This window comes from Corvus cornix, chromosome 24, assembly GCF_000738735.6.
Source record: "Corvus cornix cornix isolate S_Up_H32 chromosome 24, ASM73873v5, whole genome shotgun sequence".
In the NCBI taxonomy this organism is placed as follows: domain Eukaryota; kingdom Metazoa; phylum Chordata; class Aves; order Passeriformes; family Corvidae; genus Corvus; species Corvus cornix.
The window spans coordinates 6,625,122-6,648,628 of record NC_046353.1 but is presented as its reverse complement, the minus strand read 5'-3'; the positions used below and the strand labels follow the sequence as shown (position 1 = coordinate 6,648,628).

At 47.0% G+C, this 23,507-nt stretch overlaps 2 protein-coding genes and 1 long non-coding RNA gene across 9 annotated transcripts in view; 1 reads left to right on the top strand and 2 right to left on the bottom strand.

The window, feature by feature from the left end:
• The window catches only part of APLP2 (amyloid beta precursor like protein 2), a 48,036-nt gene extending 43,423 nt beyond the window's left edge, over positions 1–4,613 (top strand). For 3 of the 7 annotated variants that reach the window (XM_010403980.3, XM_010403984.3, XM_010403982.3), the window contains 4 exons: positions 694–776; positions 1,611–1,685; positions 2,169–2,324; positions 3,067–4,613. In XM_010403980.3, the coding sequence (XP_010402282.1) occupies positions 694–776; positions 1,611–1,685; positions 2,169–2,324; positions 3,067–3,168 (416 nt within the window). In that variant the 3' untranslated portion in view covers positions 3,169–4,613. The remainder of the gene's footprint in view (positions 1–693; positions 777–1,610; positions 1,686–2,168; positions 2,325–3,066) is intronic. The other 4 variants (XM_010403983.3, XM_010403981.3, XM_019288535.2 and 1 more) reach the window with 2 other exon arrangements.
• A 2,631-nt stretch (positions 4,614–7,244) lies between these two features.
• LOC109145221 lies at positions 7,245–15,036 on the bottom strand. The gene is made up of 4 exons (XR_002046500.2): positions 14,083–15,036; positions 13,371–13,993; positions 8,613–8,746; positions 7,245–7,918 (listed from the first exon to the last, which is right to left on the bottom strand). It is a non-coding gene; the product is annotated as an uncharacterized LOC109145221 (long non-coding RNA).
• A 2,902-nt stretch (positions 15,037–17,938) lies between these two features.
• Positions 17,939–22,487, bottom strand: TMEM45B (transmembrane protein 45B). The gene is made up of 6 exons (XM_010403978.3): positions 21,740–22,487; positions 20,827–21,025; positions 20,351–20,563; positions 19,542–19,726; positions 18,759–18,904; positions 17,939–18,503 (listed from the first exon to the last, which is right to left on the bottom strand). The coding sequence occupies exons 2-6, from the start codon at positions 21,005–21,007 to the stop codon at positions 18,374–18,376; spliced, it is 855 nt and encodes a 284-aa protein (XP_010402280.1). The 5' UTR covers positions 21,008–21,025; positions 21,740–22,487; the 3' UTR covers positions 17,939–18,373.
• Positions 22,488–23,507: the final 1,020 nt, after the last annotated feature.

Sequence of the window (23,507 nt, the reverse complement as noted above, 5' to 3'; positions counted from 1 at the left end):
ACAGTTTATGCAGAGCCTTCTGTTAATTGATATTCTTCTCCTGAGCCAGTGCTGGCTCCAGCCTGGAAATGGTGTAGTAATGTTCTGGTACAAAGGCTGGTGTAGTTTTCTGCTTCTCCCTTGCCCTGGGATTTATTGTTTCTGGGCTTGTGCCAGATACGGGACAGCAGCTCATTACAGAGCCACTCTGGGTGACCTTGGAATTCTCATTCCCGAGGCACTTGCTGATGTGCCTGATCCCACCAAAATGGGTGATGCTGACAGCATTCCCTGTGTGCTGGCTTTTGGCAGATGGATGTGTGTCCACTTCATGCAGGGTCACAGAGGGGTGTTGGTGACCAGGGGTGACACCTGCAGACGTCACTGCACTCAGTGTGTGTTCCACCTTGTCTGGGGCCATCTAACAGAAGCACTTAACAGTGCAGTTTGTCTGGATTGACACCTCAGCCTGATTTTGGTGATGAGTCCTGTCTGGTCCTCTCATTGCCACCTCATTTCCCCTCATTAACAGCCCTCCTAATCATTTGTCACTGTAGCTTGTGAGCTGCCTTCTGACACAGCAGCATGAGGACAGGTCAATACTCAGCAGTCTGTGCAGTTAAACACACGAGCCATGGCAGCTCTACACAGAGTAGGTGACCCTTCCAAAATGTTCTTATGGACTGATGGGCTCTCCTTGCTCTTCTGGTGCAGGTTCTGGCATGACTGAGCTGGATGGGCTGATTGGCGCTGAAGAAAAAGTGATTAACAGCAAGAACAAGGTGGATGAAAATGTGGTGAGCTCTCCACATTTATTTTGTGAAGCTAAACCTGCTCTGGACACTAATTAATAGCAGTGGCTTGTTTCCATGTCTTGTTCCTGCTCACAAAATGTCAGTGTGTTCATTATCCATATGGTGTGGGGGAGTCGGTTTGGTGACTATTGTAGGCTCTTAATACTGATTAGCATCAGAAGGGTGGGAGGGGGAGGGAAGGAGCGAGCTTCAGATCTTTGGCAGTCTGAGTCTGAGAATTCTCTGATTTAGGAATGTTTTTCCCAAGCAGAGACCCTTTGATGTCCCTTTTACTTTCACTAGGTAGCTCACTGTCTGAACACACCGAGTGCTGGTGTGTTCCATCTGTGTTCCCACTTACTTTTCATGGCAGGAGAGGCCTCACCTTCCTCTGAAAGTGAGCAAATCAGCAGGAATTGTCTCTACCCACAGTGTTAAGAATTCTCTAGGTTCTAGTGACAGCCACTTGGCCTCCGTTCCATGGGTTTAAAAAAATTAAAAAGTGAGGTTTTGAGTTTCCTTTCAATACTGTTTTAAAGCCACAGGTTAGATCTTATGTGACAGAAATTCTGGGTCCAAAGTTAGGACCTATTTTTTAATTGTTTTTTTCTTTGGGGCTTTAGTTTGAGGTAGTCTGGAGGTTATTAGTTGTAATACTATTTCTGGTGGCTGTATAAGAGCTGAGAACATTCCATGCTGTTGAGAGCAGGGGAGAGATGGTAAGTGGTCCTGAGCCTTTGCTAGTGTTCATTAAAGGTCTCTTGTCCGTCTTTCTCTTCCTTCTCCTCCCTGTTTTGTGTGGATCCTTCCATAAAATGCTTTTGTGGCCATTTTTAGGTAATTGATGAAACCCTTGATGTGAAGGAGATGATTTTCAACGCGGAGCGTGTCGGAGGGCTGGTGGATGAGCCGGTACGTTTGGGGCTGCTGAATCCAGGGACTGGCAAATTCCTAAAGCTGGATTTTGATTCCCATTTTTACTGAATTCAGGGTTTGGTGCCTGGATGCTGCTCTGGGGGCTCATGCACAGTGAAACACAGTACAGCCCTTCTTCATAAAGATGTAAACAGTGAACAAATGTTAGATACTAACCTGACTCCTACTGCAAAAGTGTTTTGTGGGATAGGGAAGTGATGTGGGCCAGTGCCTGTCCAGAGGTACTGAGTGGGGAAAGAATTTTGTGTTCGTTATCCTTTCAATGGAATATTTAGAGGTGAAATATTTAGGGGTGGAATACTTAAGGGTGAAATATATGCACTGTCTAGTGTATAATCAGTCATAGCTCGATACCACAGATGGTCAAAGACCTTACTAGTGGCCATGGCTTAGGTTTGTGTTCAGCAGTGCACCTCCCTCGTTGCTCTTCCTCAGCCTGCTCTGTTTTCTTCCCTCCAGGATAACGACAATTCCCTCCGTGATGACTTCAGCTTCAGCAGCAGTGCCCTTATTGGGCTCTTGGTGATTGCAGTTGCCATAGCTACTGTTATAGTCATCAGCTTGGTGATGCTGAGGAAGAGGCAGTATGGGACCATCAGCCATGGAATTGTGGAGGTGAGAAAGAGCTCCACAACCAAGGATGAAAATAGTCAGTGTTGAATCACATGTCGTGTGTGGGGGTAGAGGATGGCAGGAGCTTCCAGGCCATGGACAGTTCTGCTCCTGGCTGGGTAGGAATTAACCCTGTCCCTGCTGACACCATCACCGCTTGTTCCCGTTGTGCCGTGCTGGCACCTGCCACTCCATAGCTGCATTTGCTTATCACTAGGATTCAATTAGGCTTCCCTGGCTGGCTCAGGGTAGGATTTAGCAGTAAATGAGCTTTTCAGGCGATATCTTTAGCAGGGCAGTCAGTCAGTCAGTCCATAGCAATTTGTCCCCCTGGCTAATTGACGATTAAGATGTTGTGATTGGCCAAATGCTAAAGAGCAGCTCCTTCTTCCTTGCACATTTCTAATGACAACTTAATGGAGCCCAGAGAAAGCTGCTTTTCCCTTTGCCCCACCCATGCAGGAGATCATAACAACCTCTTTAATGAGAGCAGTGGGTCCCTGATTTGCAGTGTTGGCTGAGCAATGACAGATTTGTGAGACCATCCCCACAGGGGATTGGGTGGGCAAGAGGCATCAGCTCTTGAACAAGCAACTTCAGTAAACAAACTACTTTTTGCAGTTTACCTTTTTTCCCTGTTTACTGCTCACCATGGTATTCACTCAGTGCTTGTCTGCTGCCTCTTGTTCTGTGGAATCAATCCTGGAAGTTTCTCCTTGACCAGTTTCGTGTGTTTTTTCCAAAGGTTGACCCGATGCTCACCCCCGAGGAGCGGCATCTGAGCAAGATGCAGAACCATGGCTATGAGAATCCCACTTACAAATACCTGGAGCAGATGCAGATATAAAAGAGATGAAGATAGAGTAGCCCTGATAGGAAAAGGTGCGGGGTGAAGGGCCAAAGTGGTCCAGTGTTTTGGATCAACTACTGACCAACAGTTGCTTCAAGAGGACTTCATCTTACATTCAGAACTCCTGGATCATTAAGACTATAATTACTACTGTAGAGTTGCAATTTCCATTCTTTTAAATGGGTGAAGAAATGATAATATAACAATATGATATATAAATCTCCTTAAATGGGAAAAATGGATCTATTGCAGATATTTGACTGAGATGTAGTTTTCTTTTTTTTTTTAATAATCTGAAAAATACCAGTTCTGTTGTACTGTTGTCTGATACAAGCTCTATATATATAAAAATGGAAAATGTTGATTTTTTTTTTTTCTGATAGACCACCTGTATATTGAGGGTCGTTTGTACCAAACCACCTTGAAAAAGGAGACAGTTGTGGCTCTTCAGTCATTTTGGCTTTTATATATAAAACAGTATTCTTTTTTTCCTTTTTTTTTTTAAAGTGAATTTCACTGGGAGTTGCAAAGAGATTAATTTAGGGATAGGAGCTGTTACAGCATAAGCAAGGAAGCAATTTGGAATGGTAACTAACAAAATTCCTTATAACGAGAAAAAAAAGAGAAAAAGAGAAAAAAAAAAGAAAAAAAAAGAAAAAAACCCATCCTCATATGCCAGTGGTGTGCACCCTGCTGCTTAGCAGCTCGGACTCTAGGAATCAAGACTCCCTGGAGGCAAGGAGTTAAAAGGCTTCTAGCATCTCTGTTTATAGTTATTCTAGTGGAATGTTAGAACATGGTTTGTGCATACTGGGGTCTGCACATTCCCCTTCCAGATTCAGTTCTGCTCTAGAGTTGGAAGTTCTGGTATTGAATTGAAATCCTCTGTTCTCAGCCAGTTTCCTTCAGTACTCACCTGGCATTAACAGCCCCCTCTCGCTACTACTTTCTAATTTCCCCAGCTCTCCTGCCTCACCAACATGGTAAGTAATTAAGAGCCGCAGGTTTTTGAGCCGCTGCATCTCTCTGGGTGATGTTGGGCCAGAAATGACAAACCACTGCAATAACTGGGACCTTGGGAGCTGACAAACACAGAGCTCTCTTAGCTGGGGAGGGAAGAGAGTGACACGTTGGGAAAGGGATGCTGCCTGCTTTAAGGGAAATGGGATGCATAGGCCCCAAGAAGACCAAAAGGGGCAATTGTTCCACTCACCATCATGTCTTTGTAATGCTTGTATAGTTGGTGTTAATGCTCACGGCTTTTTTAAATCTGGAGGTTCTGGTAACCTGTGGTGTATTTTTTCTATTTTTCCTGTGACTTTATTTTTTCTTCCCCTTTCCGTGTTTCTTCCCACTATGCACAGATTTACCTGCAAACTCCTTAGTGTGGTCTGTGGGGAATGTACAAAGTTTAAACACATCAATAAACACTTTAACTTCCAGATAGTTTCTTCTCTTTGTTCATGGGCTCGCTTTAATTCCCCCTCTTCCCATCATGTCCTGCCAAACCCACGAGACCTTTCCCTGGCAGTGAGAAGGACTGTACAGGTATTGATGTATAACCATGCCTGGAGTCTTTTGTGGTATTTCCAGATCCTGATGACCTTTGTGGAGAGGAGGAGGCAGGATGCTAAACCAAGGGCCTGGATCCTGAATAGTGTTAAAGCAGCTGCTGGAACGCAGGTCGGGGAGAGCTGGGGCTGCTGCTCTCTCTGGCTGCTCGTGGAAGATCCTGTGCATGGTTCTCCCCTTCCCAGGATGCAGGTGGCTGCTGGCACAGCCTGCAGGAGTGAGCGGAGCCAAGGCTCTCCGCAGTGACAAGCTGTTCCTGTCCCTGGCCATCCTCCTGCACTTCCTTGGGAGCCACAGGGGCGGGCCTGGTTTGCAGCCTGTGCTGGCTGCATGCTCAGAGCCTGTGACATCCACAGGCCTCAGGACTGGGGCTGGGCAGAGGACAGCAGGAAATCTTAAAATTCCTACATACGAGGATGTGGAAAAAGACCTCACAGTGACACAGTTTCCGTGGATGCTTCTTGTGGATGACCAGATCTGAAATAAATAAAGTCATAGAGCCCAGGGCAGGAATCAGCTAATTATGGCTAGTGTTCACTGTATTGCTGCTGCTGCTGCTGTTTTATGAGGGGAAATAACTGTTTGGTTAAGTCTCTTCCAGAACACCTAAAACTAACAGCCTGTAAAACTCAAAGCTGTTTCTGCTCCTGTGTGTCATTCCTCTCTGTTCTTCTTGAGGTGTGACCTCAAGCACAGATTCCTCCTCTCACATGTCAGTGAAATGACCAAAACTCGAGTCATTGCCACTTGAATGTCGTTTTAGAGGTCAATAGACAGAATTAATTTTCCTCCATATTGATTTGTGCAGTTCCCAATAGGTCTGGAGGAAGAGAGGGAGAGGAGGAAACAAGAAGGTTTAGCAATTTTGAACAGGAAGCACTTGCACGTCCTGTTTCTCCTTAAACATGGGCTCCTTAAATATGGAACTTCCATATTCTGGTTAAATTATTCAGACACCAAGGAAAGACCAGATGCTGTCCTAGAAAATGCCGTCTGTTGGCTTGTCACAACTACTTGGGAAAGAGTTTGGATTTTAAACTAAATTTATTTTAAATTATGCCAAAGCATATCTGCAGCCCAAAGCAATTCTTGGACTGCACCCTCAGGTAGGGTGACCTGCAAGAGAAACAAATTACAGAGGCTGCAGATTGAATTCCAGAATTGAATTTGGGTACTAGATTTTTCCTTTGATAAATTCTATTAGTCCTGCAAAATAAATACATCAGGCTGGAATCAAAGTCTATTAATTCCATGCTTTGGCACAGACTGCCAAGCACTCGGGATCGATTCTTTAGGATGGATTTTGACCACAGCTGTTGGAGTGAAAGCTCCTCTGGACTCAGGCCCAGAGGGAAGCCAAAGCACAGGGGTTGAATTAAAACCTTTGGACAAGCTGAGATACATGAAGTCACACCAAAGTGAAATAGAAATATAGATTTTTCACTTTAGTAGAAATATATGCTGAGTGCCTTAAACATTGAAAAGCTGTAGCAGAGGCCTTGGACACAGTTCTTGCTGCAGCAGTGTTACCTTTTCACAGAATTCTTTACTTTAGACAAAATATAGATAGAATTATACTGTTCACATTTTTTAGATGGAGTGTTCACATAAACAATAACTGATAGAAACTGTATATGCAAATCTGTGTAATACCTGTGTAACACTGGTGTAAGGGTTACGACTGTTAGAATTAGACCAGGATAGGTTAAGAAAAGAAAAACTAGAATCGTGTGTTAATCTTATTGGTCAGTTAGCAAATATAATCCACACTTCTGCAAGAAAAAGTATAGAGTCTAGAGTATAGAGCATATAGAGTATAGAGCATAGAGCATCTAAAAAAAGAAGCAGCTGTTTTTGCCTGCTGCCTTTATCATGTAACCCCCTTTGAACTCTGCCTTCAAGAAAGCTGTGAGACCATGAAATAAAGAACTCAGCAGAACAGCAGCCTCCTCTGCTCTCTTACCCTGGTTCAAGAAAGAAGGGTACCCCATCAAAAGCTCAACACACCGCTTCTGAAAAGTCATGTTGAAATGTAGCTGCTTGAAGATGGATGCTAAGGCAGGTCCCAGGTGTTCGTGGTATCAGCTGTGCAAGCAAAGGGGCTGATCCCAGCAGGCTGTGGGGTAGTTTGGGGAAATATCAGCAGTTTCATGGCAATACGACACTTAAATGATTCAGAGCACAGTGCAGCAGTTGGTTGGGGGAAGACTTGCAGGGTGTTGTAGAGAGCTGCATTCCAACCCAAAAACTGATTTTAAGGAAAAAGTTCTTTAAGAGGAGCAGTGTAGCTCTGGTGAGGAAACAGGATGTTTGAGAAGGGCCTTTGGGAATGCTGAGCAGAGGAAATGCTGCGTCAGTTTGTCTCCCTTCTCCTGAAGCTGTTTGTAGCTCTTCTGCAAGGGCACAGTGATGGATGTCAAGCCCCTTCTGTGCACAGGCGCAAGTGGATGGAACGTGGGTGGATTGATTTTACCAGCCCTACTTGTCTCTGATGTGCAGAGCAACATTTGTGTTAAGTGTGGTTTTGATCATTCAGCCCCAGCCAACAGAAGAGATTAAAGGTGCTCATGAGGACCTCAAGGAGGTGGTGATGCACTGCCCAGAGCCTTTCCCTCTGTTACCCCATCAAAAGGTGACATTCACCTGATGGAGCACATAAACCCTCCTAATCCTTTGACCTGGGGTGTTTCAGGTAGATGTTTGAGAGCTGCAGGTGTCCTTTGGTCCAGCCTGAGTGTGGTGCTTAAAGTTGGTGTCACCACACGAATTTGGGTGGTGTCCAGAGCAGGTGCAACTCGGTCAGTGGCATCAGTGGCTTTGTGGTGGTGACAAAGGCTGCCAGAGGTGCACAGCGAGGGGCAAGAGTGACGAGCAGAAAAAGACAGTTTTTTATAGGGCAGAGTAAGGTAGGGAAAGCGAGGGTGAGTGGAGCCATTCCTGCTTTCAGGTCCCAGTGGGACCACATGCAGATCACCTGGCTGTGATCATCAGCAGCAGCATGGGATGGAAGCTTCAGGGAGCTGTAAGGCAGCAGGTTCAAAAGCTGTTTCTCCAGTGCAGGAGTCAGAGCATCCTTAATCTTCTGGGTGTCTCTCTGTAAATTCACATTTTTATCCCAACAGGCACTGGTAGCTTTGCTGCAGAGGTGGGGAGAAGATTCTGCTGAGCACAGCACCTGTGAGAAACAAGGATTTAATTCATGTATATGTGGTTCTGCAAGAGTGAGTGGGTTAAAACTGTGAGCATTTTGCTGTATTTACCAGTGACCTGTGTGGAGACTGTGCTTTGTAGCAGCAGCACTTAACCCCTGGCCTGGAGGCTCTCCGTGTGTCCTGCCAGGATGGGTTAATGTAGAATTTTATTTCCAGCAGCACTGTGTTCCTGAGAGCAATTTGAGAACAGGCTGTGGGCTGAACAAGCTGGTTGTTAAATACCATCAGTCTCTGGATGGCATCAGGGAGGTTCCCTGGGCTCATCTCCAGACAGACTGTGGTGCTTGGAGTGTGGGGCTGAAGGTGGTGGGAGGGGCTGGACCTGAGGGAAGTGTTCCCATCTCCCCAGAATCTTGCCGTGATGTGTGTCAGTGGGAGGGGGTAAAGACCCTTAAGGGGAGGAGATGATGGGCCAGAGTCTGTGGAACTTAATAATCTTCCAGAATTTCTGGGTCTGACTGGAACAGCTTGGGGATATCTCAGTTTTCTGAAGGCTTCCTCATCCTCCCATGTCAGAGCTTCATGGAGGTCTGGGTCCCACAGCCTGGCTGTGCTGTGGGAAGGTAGGGACCTTAGCCAATGTTCCATTTCCATGCTTAGACTTCCCCAGATGATCCCTGGATGTGAGAGCAGAAGGAGCAAGGGGAGTCACGTTACCTGTGAATGATCCTCCTGGCATCCTCAACATCCTTGCAGTCTCCACAGCAACACAGGCTGGTCCAAAATCCATCCTCTGGGCCTGGGCTGGAGGCCACTCTGGAGGCAGGAACTTCTCAGGAGCGTCTCACCTGCTTTCATGTGAGAGCAGGGATTTTCTTCCTCCTCCTCACCTGCTCCCTGGGAACATTCCCTGGCAGGGAGCACATCTATTCCCTCCTCTGAGTCCCTGCCTGTGCACCGGGGGCTTTTCTCTGCCTGACTGTGCAGCAGGAAGTGAAACACCTGAGACTTTGAATGTGTTTACTCTTGGCTTTGACCTTTCTGCTCATCCCATGTGTGTGTGGCTCTGAAAAATCTCTCCCTGTAAAACATTGCTCTGACAGCAAAGAAGCTGAGGGTGCTTCTAGTTCTGGTGCTCCAGACAGCGTCAGTGAGGGGTGAGGGAGATGCAGATGCCTGACTTGGATTTAATATCCCTTATGGATTATATTGTAGCAGCTGTCTGGTGTACCCTCCTGCAGGGTCTCTGAGAGGAAGGGCTCTGCCTATGGCAAGCTCAAAAAAGAGGGAAACTCTGGTCTCTTGGATGGTGCCAGGGTGGATTTATTCTTTTTAGCTGAAAGCACAGGCACTTCAGAGAAAACACCTGCAGGGAGAAAGTGGTGTAAAGGCTTCTGAGCAGAGGGATTGGCTATCTCACCCACTCCCTGGGTGGCTGCTGGGATGGGGACTTGGCACAGACCTGCCATTCTGGAGCTGAGCTTGGTGCTTCCAGGGTGTGTTTGTGAACATCTGGCAAAGAGGGCCAGTTCTTAGAGCATCCTGGTTGAAAAGAGGCCTTTCAGATTGGGTTTTTAGTGTTGCTGCCTGGGTTTGCACGGTGTGTGTGTGAAGGGGAGGGCAGGGGCTATTCCATGTGCTGACCAGGGCCTCTGCTTCCTGCAGTGGAGAACAGAGCAGGGCCTCTCCAAATGCAAGGTGAGGAATAATTGTTTTCTCCAGTGTGGTGGTTCAGCAGGGCATAATCCTGCAGCTGGTGCAGGCTCCTGGAGAAATGAAGGCTGGAAGGGACTTCTGGAAGGCATCACACTGACCTCCCAGCTTGGGTCAGAGCAGGTCCCTGGGCGGGTGAATGTAATGCTGCCTTTTTCAGCAGCAGCTCTTCTGCTTGTATCCATGGGTTTTGGGGCAGGAAAAACTATGTGAATTGTTATCTGAGGTCAAGAATGTCTAAAGGTGGATCCCTACTCCACCTTGACAGAAGGCCACAGGAAAATATCCTTTTCTCCTCCTCTGGGCAAATTTATCTGTGTGTAACCCTTTTTCTGGGGCTCAGCCCTTGCTGGGCCATCTTCTGGTGTCACTTTATCGGCTGCAACAAGATCATCTGCTTTAGATTTTGTGCTGTCTGTGAAGATGCAGTTAACGGACATGAGTTTTCAGCAGGGATGAGGAAAGAAACACTCCTTATGGCCGTGTGAGTATTTGGATGCTGGAAAAGAAATAAACTGCAGGCAAAGTCATGATCCAGCTGTTCTCTGCTGGGATGGATACCCCATAGTCTGAGGTTTTTTGAGGGCTGAATTTTGGGTTTATGCCTTGCTGGTGACACAAGTAAGTTACTAGAGCTCACTCCAGGTCCTGAGAATCAAGTAGACTGGGACTATCCCAAGGCTTGGTCACAGATCCAGCCTTCAGCTATTCCAGTTGCTTAATTAATAATCCTTTCTGTACAGATTATGTGTTTAGTGCCTTTCTCTGCTCATAATTCTGGGAATGTTGTTTGTTTTACCTTTTCCTAATTGCTTTCTGCTTGCTTTGAAGAGTGAACACCAAAACCATCTTTTTGGGTTGAACTTGAAGCATCCATTTTTTTTCAGGGTGATGCATCAAGAACTACAAGCCACAGATGAGAAAAGTCCTTGTAATTTAATTTCAGGCCTGAAAAATCAGAGAATACTTGAATTTCCAATGGCCCAAAATGAACTGTGGAAGTGAATGTTGAATCAGTTTTTGCTCTGAATCACACTCTGAGTTTAGATGGTGCATTTATTCCTGTGCTGTCAGTTCATATTTTTCCAAGGGTAGTTGAGGATGCTCAAGTGTTCTTTACTTTTACAGACTATACATATATGTAAATATATATTTATTTATATATCTATTAACTATATATAACTTGGGATGTGTCCATCCACCACAACACTTTACTGGTATATTTGGAATATCTTGCTGAAAAAAGGAGCTTCAGCGTGGAAATCGGTGATTTTTTTCTGATGAAGGGCTTAGAATTTGGCTCACTTGAAAGAATTTTTGATGTTCGGTGTTTCTGGATGCCTAATTGTTGGGGTTTTAGTTCTCCTCCCGTTTTATTTTTCTCTTAAAGGAATTTCCCCCATACATGTTGCCAGGGGGACAAATTGCTGGGTGCTTAAGAAAAACAAAAGACCTGGCCACAGAGGGAGGGGGGCATCTCTTTCACCTGGGTGTGTGGGGAGTCAGTCCTCGGGATCTGGACAGAGAGAGAGGCTGCTTCTTTGCCTGCCTCCCTTCTACCAGAGAGACCCCGGGATCCCAAGCCCGCCTTTCCCTGCCCCGCTGGGAGCTGGGCTGCAGCCGCCCTGCCCCCGCCGTTGCTTCGAGCCTCGCTGCTCTGTAGCCCCGCTCGCCCTGCCTGCCCAGACCTCCGGGGGTTCCCACCACAGCTCCGGAGTTTGATACATCTCGTCTGCCACCTGGGATCTGTGCTCGTCCCTGCCGTTCCAGCCTGCTGTTCCTGAGAGTCCGGGATCGGCTGCCCAGGGGTTTGTGGAGCCTTTGTCCCATCCCTTCCCGGGATCCCGGGGCACCGGTGCCGCGTGCTCCCCGAGCTCGCTCCGGAGCGCCCCCTGCAGCCGCGGGGGAACCATCGCACCTGCCCTGCTCACCGGGAGCCGCCAGCGCCCCTGCCGGCTGCGAGCGGAACTGCACCCGAGGGGAAAGGGCCCGACAGCCGAGAAGGCTGGGGCTGGGTTTGTGATTGTTCGCTGTTACTGCCGTAGGTATTGCTGTTTGTTTGACTGGTTATACGCATATAGATATCTAATAGTAAAGAACTGTTATTCCTGTTCCTCATATCTTTGCCTAAAAGCCCCTTGATTTCAAAATTATAGTAATTCGGAGGGAAGGGGGTTGCAATTGTTTTTTTCTTCCATTCCAAGGGAGACTCCTGCCTTCCTTGGCAGACACCTGTCTTTCAAACCAAGACACTAATAAACCAGAGGATCACAGTTCCAGGTAGGTGGTGTGTTACATCTTTTACTGGGGGGGGCTTTTAAAAAAATGTATAAACTCTAGGGGAGGGGGGCTGCAATTTTCATTTTTACAGTAGTAAACAACAGTGGTTTGGAGTTTGGCTGGGGTGGGACAAGTCTGGGGCAGCTGATGGTGTTTGGACTTTTTATTTTTGTCTTAAAAGTATATTTAAAAAATAAAAAGTAGAAGTGAAAATAAAAATAAGTGTAAATGAAAGCAAAAATAAAAAGGTGAAAATTAAAGCAAATAACAGTAAGTGAAAATAAAAGTAAGCAAAGCTTAAAGCAAAACTTACTTTCAATTTTTGCTTTAAAGCAAAAGTTAATTTTAAAAAATAAAAGTAAAAATAAAGTATTTTAAGGCTGTTGTGTTTTGCTTGTACAAAGATCCCGTGCACTTGGTCTAAATCATCTTCAATTGTGAAGCCTCTCCCCTTCCAATTAAGCACAAAACATAGAATAAACGTTCTCTCCCCAAACAAGAACAGGAATTTCTTTGACCACAAACGAGCTTTATGGTCATGTTTACACATCCAGTGCTGCCTGAGAGGCTCCAGCTCTGCTGTTAAAGCTGGTCTAAAATATAAAACTGGTTTCTACAGAAGTTCAATCAAGTAATCCATGTGCTCAAGTGATAATTAATCAATTGATTAAATCAATTAATTAAACTGCTACAGCTGTGCCTCCAGGAGTTAAGATGGGAAGTGTATCTCCAGTCCTTATTTTGCCATTTAAATCTAAATTTTACCTGGAATTTGCTACAGAGCACCAGGAAACTTAAACTGTACACAGACATCTACATGGTAATTTAGTTTTCCTTCAGTCAATAATTAAAACCAGCAGCTGAGTGTTTTCCATGCTTCATTGAATCCCTAGGAAAGACAAGGATTTTGGGCCAACTCCTCTGTTCTGCTCCCACCTTCCAAAGGCTTCCGTAACAAAAATGTTTTGATACAACATTAAGTTAAAGAAGAACTACAGCACAACACAAAACCTTCTTAAACCTAAAAAACTCTCTGTTTTAAACCCCTGAGAGTTTTTTCTTTTAAATCCAACTAAAATTCTCTTTAAAACCCAACAAACTCACACTTATGGCCCTGTGTAGAACATTACACATTCTAAGACAAATACTTTTAATATCAAGATAAACTAAATCAATTTCACATTTCCTTAAGTATCTTTCTGTGACACTGCTGAGGCCCAAGGTGTAGTTAAGACTCAGCCCCCACCTGAGCCGTGACACAGCTTGGCCAGGTAGAATTTTTTTCTGATAAATTGCAGAATTAGGTGGGTTTTGTCCATTGTGTTGCAGATAGAGTCTCCCAGTGAGGAAGAAACAAAGGAAGAAACAAGAGCTGCACCATGTCCATCAGATGCCAGCAGCCCACAGAGGGAAAAGAGAACCACCTAAACCCAGCACAAAAGGACATTTTTCCCACCCCTTCATGGCAGTGACAGCACTCACCAGGTGATGGAGCAGCTGGTGGAGCACTGGTAGCACATTGTAAGACAGCACATCAGGTCAGCAGAACAGATGTATCACAAATATGCTGCAAATCAAGTAAAAATTATGTTATTTGATAAGCTCAACACCTCTCTCCTACACTCACACATGAATGCAGGAACTACGTACTTTACTTTCCAACAGTATAACCCTGAGAAATGAGGGGCAATTAAAGTCACCAGTAGAGAAAGATGAAAAAGAGGCAACTGCTGTTCTTTCAGCATCCCAGCACCAGCTCTGGAGAGCAGCTTTTCCAGGTTTTGCTGCACTGTTGATGGCTTAAGTTGGGTTTCCAAGTAGTGCTGGCAGCTCATTGTTCAAATCCAGGTAACTCATCTTTTAATCCAGGTAACTCAGGCCCCCACCACAATATCACCGTAACTGCTGATCCCAATATAATTATACTAATATCCCCAGCACACACAATCCAACCAGAGGAAAGTATTGGATAATGATATTAAGCATTAGAAAAACCTTTCTTTATCTTTATACCCAACTTTCAACTGAGGCAAGAGGGCAGAGAGAAGCCTGGCTGCTGTTGCAGTTGGAGACTCCGAAGATGAGCTCAGGTTTGCTGAGGCGTCCTGAGGAAAAAAAGGTTCACCAGATTTTAGCAGCTGCACGAAAGATGTTTCCAAGTTGCTTTCTGGAAATCAGTAAGATGTGTAATCACCATCTCATCAGACTCCACTGTGCTGAGAAGGATGCTCTTTGTGAACTCGAAACACCTCACAGAACCAGCAGAAACTGGGCATGATGAGGCATCCTAACACCAGCCTTAGCACTCACACAGTGCATGAACCACCTCATGGCCTGCAGGGAAAAGAAATATTATTAAGGTTAATAAACAGGGAAATTTGTTTGGTGAAACACATTGGCACACCTGGATTTTAAAATTTTATTTCCCCCCACAAAATATAGTCACTGGTATCTATTTTCAAAGCAGTGCTGGGAAAAGAAACACCTACCTGACATTCATAGACATGTCAGGAAAGAGATGAGTGATGTGAGCACTATGAGACTCCACAGATGATACCTCTAGGGGAAAATTGTGTCTTTTTCAATACTGCCATTCTAACTCTTAAGATTCATCATATTGGAGCATCTCATTATTATACACAGGCATTCAGCAAACTGTTTGCTGGTCTGAAGTCTCACAAAGTACATGGAAATGAATTAACAATTAACAATGAATTTATCACCCCTGTTACACTGTTAAACTCTTGCTGGAACCCAGAGCATCCTGCAAGCAGGAGCAGCCTCCTCTCCACAAAACACTTCATGATCACCACTCAGGCACATCCAAGAACCTCCAGCCTCCCAAAAAAACTACTCCAGCCAGAGCTGGAAAACTTCCCCCTCCTTGGTAGCACTTCTCCAGTTCTGTTCCCTTCTCTGGACAACCTCCAGCACCACCATGCCTTTGTAGTGAGGGACCCAAACTTGAACACACTATTCAAGATGCAGCCTCACCACAACCTTGAATGAGATCCAAGTTGTGCATCCTCATAGAGGAAAAAACCATGTACTGCTGACTGTTGTTTCTTAAATCACTTGAGTTAATAGGCAAGAAATGCATTAAAAAAAAAAAAAGTATGAAATATTATAAGTTCTGGAAGAGATGAGTGACCTAGAAAATCCAATTGTCCTCTGAACAGCAATTGCATTAAGTTTGGAAGCTAAGTATAATAATTAAGCTGAAAGAGTAGATTTTAGTGGTGCTTGAAGTGCTAATTTCAACTACTCTTCAAACCATGAATCTCCAGCAAGAGTCTCAGCAGTAACAAAGGTTTTGCATACGGATCCGAGTACAGAGGGTCTGTAAAGCACCTCAGCTCGTCCAGCAGCAATTTTCCATATGGTCTCAAGAATTTCTCTTCTCTCCAGCTGAGGCAAGAGGGTTCCCAAATCACACCCAGCCATCCTCCAAAGGCTTCCATGGCCAGTTCCTTCAGGGTAAAAGCCCGTTCCTGACATTTACCAGCAGCAGAGGATTTGTGGAAATGGGAAAACTTTTACATCCCCCTTTTCATGACATTCTCCCAGCCCTTACTATGAGACAACTTGTGAATTCAACCTGGGAGCACGAGGGTCCCTATTCCTTCCAAACACTTCAGCACGTGTGTTCTGGATACCTCAATCAATTCTCCAAGTTTAGTTGTGCAGCAGAGAATATTTCTCATCAAAACCACCGGTCTTAGTGTTTCTGTGTGCCAATAGACAAGAAAAAAAGTAAAATGCAGGGAAGAATTACCTTAGATCCTGGCTTGTGCATCATTTAAAGCTTAACAACATGTGGAACAACAAAGAGACACAGCATTGCTTTCTGGCCAAGGTATTTTCAGGGAATCACAGCCCACAGTCCATGGAAAAAGAAAATCATCCACATCTCTGCGTCTCCCTGGGGATCAACAGCGCAGACATGCTACAGGAACTACACAAGGAATCGAATGTTCTGTCAGAAAATAAAAGGAACAGCATCTCTCAGGTCTGTGTATGATAAATAATGAGGTCTCCGGTAATTAAACTCACCCAGGCACAGATCCTAACCCACCTTGGAGAGGCAGGGACTCCAATGGAACAAGGTGTCCAGCTCTCACCTATTTCAGGGCCCCCTGTGTCCACAGCACAGGACCAGCAACAGTTTTGGGAGGACAATGGGGACTTTACCAATCGCTTGCACCTTGCCTACTCATGGAATCCCAGAATGGTTTGGGTTGAAAGGGATTTTAAAGATCATCTCATTCCAACCCCCTGCCATGGGCTGACTCTCTACTCAATGAGCTTTATTCCTTTCCAGCTTCACTGGGAGAGAAGATGTTCCAGGAAATATCAATTCCACACCCAGGCTAGCTGGGAACTGTTCAACAAACACAGCCACAGCCTCAACAACCTCATGTCTTCTTTCTACTCTGTTGACACAAGGAACATTAGTCATTATGTCAAATATGGGGCAGCTCTATCACCTAACATGGTAACAGGTAATTTTGGGTGCCCAGTTCAAAGAAACCCTCTTGGTCTTGGAGTGTGATCCCACCGAACCTGTCGAAACACACAGCAGGATGATTACTATTTGCTTTCCCATTTATTCAAAGAAAGAAGAAACATCACCAGCAAAACCGACATTTTATGCAGCAAAATCCTCAGTAAGAGATTCAGCACTGCAAAGATAACATTAGGGCAGAAAAAAAACCCAGGAAAAAAGTAACATTAGTTGATCAAAGGGGAAAGAGATTGTTTTCCCCCTCTTTTCAATCCGAGCTCAGTACACCAGCTTGTAACCTCTGCACTGAGCTTCCCATTAATGGCAGCCAGTCTGTAACAACTTGACACAATGACCCCACTTCTAGTCCCAGGAGGATTATTAACAATGGGAGCACATCACCTCAATGGAGCACGATACAAGCTCTCACTCCAGTACTGGAGATCCACATCAGCCCGACTTAAAGGCAACCAGATCCTGGAGAAATCATTGCTCAGGAGGGCAGCCTGCTTTAGAATCCCAATTAACCATCCTCTGTGTGTGGGTGCCAAATGAGGGAGCCCAAAACACTGCACTTGGTTTTTTCTGCTCCTCAAGGTTTTTTTCTGGACAGCTGCCAGCAATGCGAAGCATTGGTCTTCTTCCAGCCCTGCTCCAAAAAGAGAAAATATGAAAATAAAATACAAAAGTAAAATTTAAAAATGCCAAATAAAAAATTAAATAGGTAATACTCCCTCTTCCAGGGAGCTCACATCGGGCTGGGAATTGCAACTGGTTTGAGCCAGGGGGGATTTTTCTTTCCTCCCAGCCTGTGCAGCCCAGGAGGCATGTCTTCAGACTAAACTGGCTCTTGCATTTCTTAGGGGAATACAGTAAAGGCATTGGAAGATAAAATCAATGCTGTTTGTGCTCCCCTATTCACCCAGCCCAGCCCTCAACCAAGGACATGGCACAAACATTTTAGATGTTGATGATGAACTTTTGGATGATGATTAGTGATGTTCTTTCACTAATCCTCCTAATGCTATCTTTTAAATTCGGTTTTGTTCTCAATGGCAGGAAGGATCCCCCCACACTGTTCTCCTGCAAACAAAAGGAGACACCAACAGCAAGGCAGACACCCCTAATGGGAAGGTTTTGTTTAGAAGTGACCAGCTCCAAGGGGGGAATAGAGGTGTTGGAGAAAAGCTGAGACCACTGCAGGGCTCTCAGAGACTTACCAAGGCCATCCATACACCCACCCCCAGCCAGCTAAAACCATAATTTTGCTTCAAGGGTCTTTCTCCGAGCTGAGCCCCCTGCCCAGCAAATATCCCACCTCCCAGGACCACCACACCCCTGGATCACATGCCTAACTCAGCTTCTGATGAAAAACAAGCAGGAGAGCAGCTACCCTCCATCATTTCTGTCCACTGGACACCCACCCTTCCCTGGGCAGATTTGTCTGCATTAAATCACACATAGTCCCACCCCTCAGATATTTGATCCACAGCCCAAACCATTTTGAAGCCTCAGCCTGCAACATTGTGTTCAAGAGATCCAGAGGAGGTGTGTTAAAGCACTTTATTGGTGAACACGGATACCCTGTACATTCAGTTGTGTACAAAACCCTCTCCATTAACACCAGAGTGAACGACAGCCACCAGGAGCTTTGAACGCTGGCTTGGCTCCCTTCTGAGGAAGCAGAAGGGAAAATAATTTTTAAAAAATAGTCAGATTTGCCACACCAGTTGGACCCCACCAGCAAACGAGTCCTGCAGTCTGCAGCCTGGGCTGCAGCTCAGAGCATTAAAAACTTGTGGCTACCAAAGGGATGCACAAAGAAAGGCTTTGCATCCCCTGCCACACTCTGCTCAGGGTCCTGCCTCCTACTTCTGAAGCTCCACTGTCAAGTGCTGCTGTAGTTTATCAAGACTAATTAAAAACCTCATGTCAAGTGCTCTAAAACAGCAGGGAAGAGATTTCCATGCCCGCCATAGCCTCATTTGTCATCTGAGCTGCCCTCCGGCAGCAAGGCACCACTGGAGCTCTTCTTCCCTCTGTGAAGGCACAAGCCACAGTCCAGCTCCACGTCGATGTCCCCAAATTTCAGCTGGCAGGACTCATTGCAGCTGCAGGAGAGACAGTGACACTGGTCAGGGATTTGTGGGTAGTGAGAGCCACTGGCTCACCCCACCCTGCTTGGAAAGGCTGCTCTGTGGTGGCATGGAGCCCACCCTTTCCAGCCAAACCATGCTTGGATATGCAGGGACACCCACACTCCTTGTCCCATGACACACTGGTGCATGGATTTCCCGCCCCAGTGTTGGGTCTAAGCATTGCTCTTGGCCACCCCAGCCCACGCCCTGTACCAGGACCCCTCATACCAGCGGGTCATGGCAGCGTTGGTGGCCATCACCACGAGAGCACCCACGTAGTGCCAGCAGAAGCACATGGTGAGGAACAAGAGGTTGCTGGGGTCGCTCTGATCCCAGCCTGGTCCTCCCCACGGAGGGGACAGCACAAACCCAATCTGATCACAGATGAAAAAGAAGTCAGGCTTTAGCACATCCCTCCTGTTTTCAGCCCACCTCCTGCAGCTGACTGTGGACTAGAGGCACTATAACCCCAAGTAACACCTGGGGCACTGCCCTTGGCTTCCCCAAGCACCCTTGCCCCCTCAGACTGACACAAGGGTGTCAGGAGGAGGTGGATTCTCTTCAGACAATCCTTAGGGCTTGCAGTGCAGCATCCTGAAGAAAGATGACGTCCCAAAGGTGACATTGCCAGTCTGTACATTTCCCCCTAGACCAAAAGCTGGGTGATTATGTGAGAGATTTCCAGATGTTTCCAGTTACTTGGAACAAACAGAGGAAGAAAATGGACCTAATGAAATTTAAAAAAATTCATGATTGTGGTTTCCTTCCCTTGGGAGCTCCGATTTCCACTTTCCATTCATTTCCAGGTCTGTCCATGCTGCTACACTACACATGCACTTCTTCACAATGGCAGCTCTGGCACTGAGCTTCATTTCCTCTTCTTATTTACAAAGATATTTGAACAGCCTACAAGTTTAACCCCAACAGATGTGCCTAAAAGGGCAGAGCAGCCCCACTCCACTTGCCTTCCTGGGTGGAAGGCTCTGAGGAGAATGCTGGATACACACTGACCTGCCAAAGCCAAGAGCCCTGGAGAAGGAAGGAGCTGGTCCTGAAGGTCTCCAGGATGATATGGTCTCGGAGGAACACCTCTAGGAGGGCACAGAAGACTCCGGCAAAGATAGCCATGGCCAGCAGGGAGTGGAGGTGGTGGTCCAGCACAGCATTGCTGTAGTCACGGAAACAGAAGAGCAAACCTGCCAAGATCCACCCTGTGTTAGCAAAGGACACTCTGGGATTTTTCTCTTAAAAGATCATCTGAAAACTCAGACTATGCTCCAGGCCTTGCCATGATCTACCTTGGGGGGAAGAACCAGAGAGCCACCAGCTGCGGTCACCACCTTCCCTCTGCAATGACCAGGCAGCCCCAGCACCGGCTCTGCTCTGCCCCAAGGAACCCCTGTGCCCCTGTACCTGTGGGGATCCCTGTGCCCCAGCCAGGGCTGCAGGAGGAGCACAGGGATGTGCACCTTGAGCTCAAAAGATGGTGGGGAGCTTTGTCTCAGGGTCTGTCCCTCTACATCCAACCAAGGTGGGGAGATGACACCTTTTTGTAACTCCAGAGTGAGCAAGTTGCTGGCCACCAGGAGAAGCACAGATCCCTCAAGCATCCCCTGTGGCATCCAGCTATGGCTGAATCCATATTTAGGAGGAGCAAGGAGGGGGTGACAGTGTCACACAGCCAGTGCCATCGTGCATCCACACCCCCTCCAGCTCTGCCTTTGGGGCTCCTAGACTGCCCAGGAGCCGTCACACCCATGAGCACGGCAGCAATTCCTTATTCCGTGTCCCCTCCTCCCCCAGCACCAGGTGCAATTCACCTTCCACGAGCAGAGCCAGGGACAGCGAGAGCCGGTCCAAGCCCGGTGGCAGCTTGAGCGGGGAGTGTGAGATCAGGTCTGTGATGCCAGAGAGGAGGAAGAACAGGTAGATGGTGGAGTAGTGCCAGGGGGTGAGGTCAGTCCAGCTGTGCGTCTTGGGGCTGTACAGCTGCAGGTGGGGACCCGTGGGGACAAACTGCTCCACCAGTATCCCTGGGCAAAGAGAGAAAAAGTCACTTTTCCTTATACACAGGGAAATGACAGATCTGAGGGAGTGTTCCTTTGCAGGGATGAAGCCATAGTGGTGTTTGCCCAGGAGAGCAACAGCAAGGTCCCGTCCCAGGGCGTGCCACAAGCATGTCCCCAAGCCCTACTGTGCCAGAGGTTTCCCACTACAAACAGCCCCAGCGTTGTGGGGAGAGTGGCTGCTGTGTTAGTAGATATTGGGGCAGGGACTCACCATCGTAATCTCTTACCTACTAGAGCAAAGAAAGCTTTGACTGCCCCTTCGAAGAGCTCTGCGCACCCGCGGCCCCGCTGGCCCTCGGCGTCACCTCTCCTTCTGAGGTACTTCAGGGGGTACCGCACTGACCACCACAGGCCAAAGGCGAAGAAGAAAGTGCCCCGGAGGGCACTGCCCAGAAAACTTGTTGGCATCGGGCTCGTTCTCCGGACCTGCAAGGACAAACAGCGCCTGATGGCCAACCTAAAGCATCCCCAAGGGAGTTGTTGGGCTGCTCAGCATCCCCAGGGATCCACATCCTGACAGAGCAGGTGCACATGGCTCAGCTCAAACAGGGAGTACCAGAGATGGATATCAGCACGGGGAAGCTGCCACTGTGCACCACTGTGTGTGTGTATTTGTATTCCTGTGGCTGCACATAAAATCATCAGGACTTCGTGCCACACAATAGTACATTAGTGCCCAAGAATGCGTAACAGCTATTAGGAGAAGAAACACAACAAAGTTTTTACCAATAAAGGCAACATGACAGTTATTTGCTTAGACCATGAACTTGCTCCAAATGAGGCAATTACCAGGGTGTGAATTCAGTGCTGGATTAGGACCTCCAGCCAGTGAAGGCTTTTCTGGGCTGTGCAGGAGGAGGCAACCCAGGAACCACTACCCCTTGGAAAAAGAGCCTCATGCATATTCCACGCAACCTTTGTGTGGCACACAAGTGGTGATTTGACACAAGAGATAAAAGCCTTGACTAAGTCAGATCAATGCCAGAGTACCAACCAAGAAGGATGGAGATGAGCAAAGGTACACCAAATTTATATCCTGCAAAGTATTTCAGCCCATACCAAAATTCCTGAGAAAAATCCCAGTGTAGCAAGCACAGAAAGGAATAAATAATGATCTAAGAGTTTCTAGCATTGTTTTACCTTGGGATGGTCTTGTTCCCTCCAGAAAGACCTCTCTCCTTGCTCTCTGTAAGCTTCTACCAGCTAAGGAGGACTCACTTTTCTCCTCCTCATGGGCTTTCCAGTCCTTTTCTGCAGCTCAGATGTGCACAGAGGAAGGCATTACTCATCCCAAAGCTTCCACACCGACCTGCCCTTGCATCACAAATCACATCCTCGTTGTGTTTATAAATACCAAAGCAAATTACAGAGGCTGGATGAACAACTCCAGCACGTTCTCCGAGTCCTCCCACACTAGAAAGTAATTAGGCACTGCAAAACAAGGGTAGGATGTGGTGTGGCAAGTGCCTGAGGTGAGGGAGAGATCGGCAAGACGTTCCAGGTTGGGTTTTGGCTGCAGAGCCGGCATGGGTCAGACTGGCTCAGCTCCGTGTGGTAAACACAGGACTGGAATGTAGAAACCATTGTCATCCTTTGCATCTCTGGGACACAGGCAATCTGGGAAAGGCTCAAATCTGTGCTAAGGCTTCCTTTCAGGATGGAAGTTACTAAACAGCCTTTCAGGTAGGTGAGAAATGCCCCAGCCAGGAGCTGGGGATCAGGGATGGCTCTCTGCTCTATTTTGGGTGCCTACATTAGGGTGAGATGGCTGATTCCCCAGGAGAACCCACGTCTTTCCTGATTATAGCCTGGACATCCCAGCCAGGACACTTATTTTCCCTGCACAGACATCTACATCCGAAGTGACTAACAACAAAGCCCATTTAAGCACAGCACAACTGCGTGATATATAACCAAATTTTACCATTGTCCTACTTGTGACTGCAAGGGCAACAGCCTGAAGCTGGAGTGCACCCTGATCGAGAGACATGTCAGGAACATTAATTTGACATGATTAACTGGTGGAGAGAAGGAGAGCAGAGACATCCCAGAGCCCAGAAACGACAAACATGTCCCACCTGCAGCTCCAGAGGCTGCTCCAAGCCATGCCAGCATCCGGGATTAACCCAGGGATCTGTCGCCCCACACCCACCTGCCATCTCCCTCTTCACCTGAGTTACCAGCAGACCCAATCTGCTGTTTCAGAGCTGGAATCTCCTACCCTGACCATCCCCCTCCCCAGCAGAGCAGCCTTGCTCTTCCTTGCAGTGCCAGGGACCTTTTGCTTTGCAACCCCTCAGCAGCCCAATCCAGCAAGGCTTTGGGGAGTTGTCACGAGTCTCCTTTGCTTCCCGGCAACTGGAAATAGCCCTTCAGCAGCCACCATGGATCCCAGAATGGTTTGGGCTGGAAGGGACCTTAAAGCTCATCTCATTCCAACTCCTTGCTGTGGGCAGGGACATGTTCCACTGGATCAGGTTGCTCCAAACCCCGTCCAACATGGCTTTGAACAATTCCAGGAATCCTGCCATGTCCTGGGGCATCTCTCTTGTAGCAGAGATGTCCCAAACCACCATCAGACAAGCAGAAGCTTGCATGTAACTCACTAACTAAAAAAAACCCCAAAAAACAGAACAACCCTCCTTCTTTTATGAAACATCCACTATTCTGCAGCAAAACCAGACGTTTCCAAGCAACAGTCCACTCGCACAGCTCACGTATTTGAGGCACAGGAAAACAACCCCCCACATTCACAGGGCCCCTCGACCAGCCCAACGAGCCCAGCCCTGACACCCTGACCCCACTGGCTTCCCCCACTCCAGCTTTGGAGCCCACGCTCCCATGAAAGCTCATTTAGCTCCAAGTAAGTGGCAGCCAGGAAAGAGCAGAGACACCAGGCTATTTATTC

Bases quoted from the DNA above. Each gene is read 5' to 3' on its own strand.
- TMEM45B (XM_010403978.3), bottom strand. From the start codon at position 21,007: ATGCCAACAAGTTTTCTGGGCAGTGCCCTCCGGGGCACTTTCTTCTTC. The intron at 20,564-20,826 runs GTAAGAGATTAC...CTCTTTGCCCAG, and splicing joins AGCTTTCTTTGCTCTAGTAG to GGATACTGGTGGAGCAGTTT. The intron at 18,905-19,541 runs GTCAGTGTGTAT...ATCTGTGATCAG, and splicing joins AGGGCTCTTGGCTTTGGCAG to ATTGGGTTTGTGCTGTCCCC.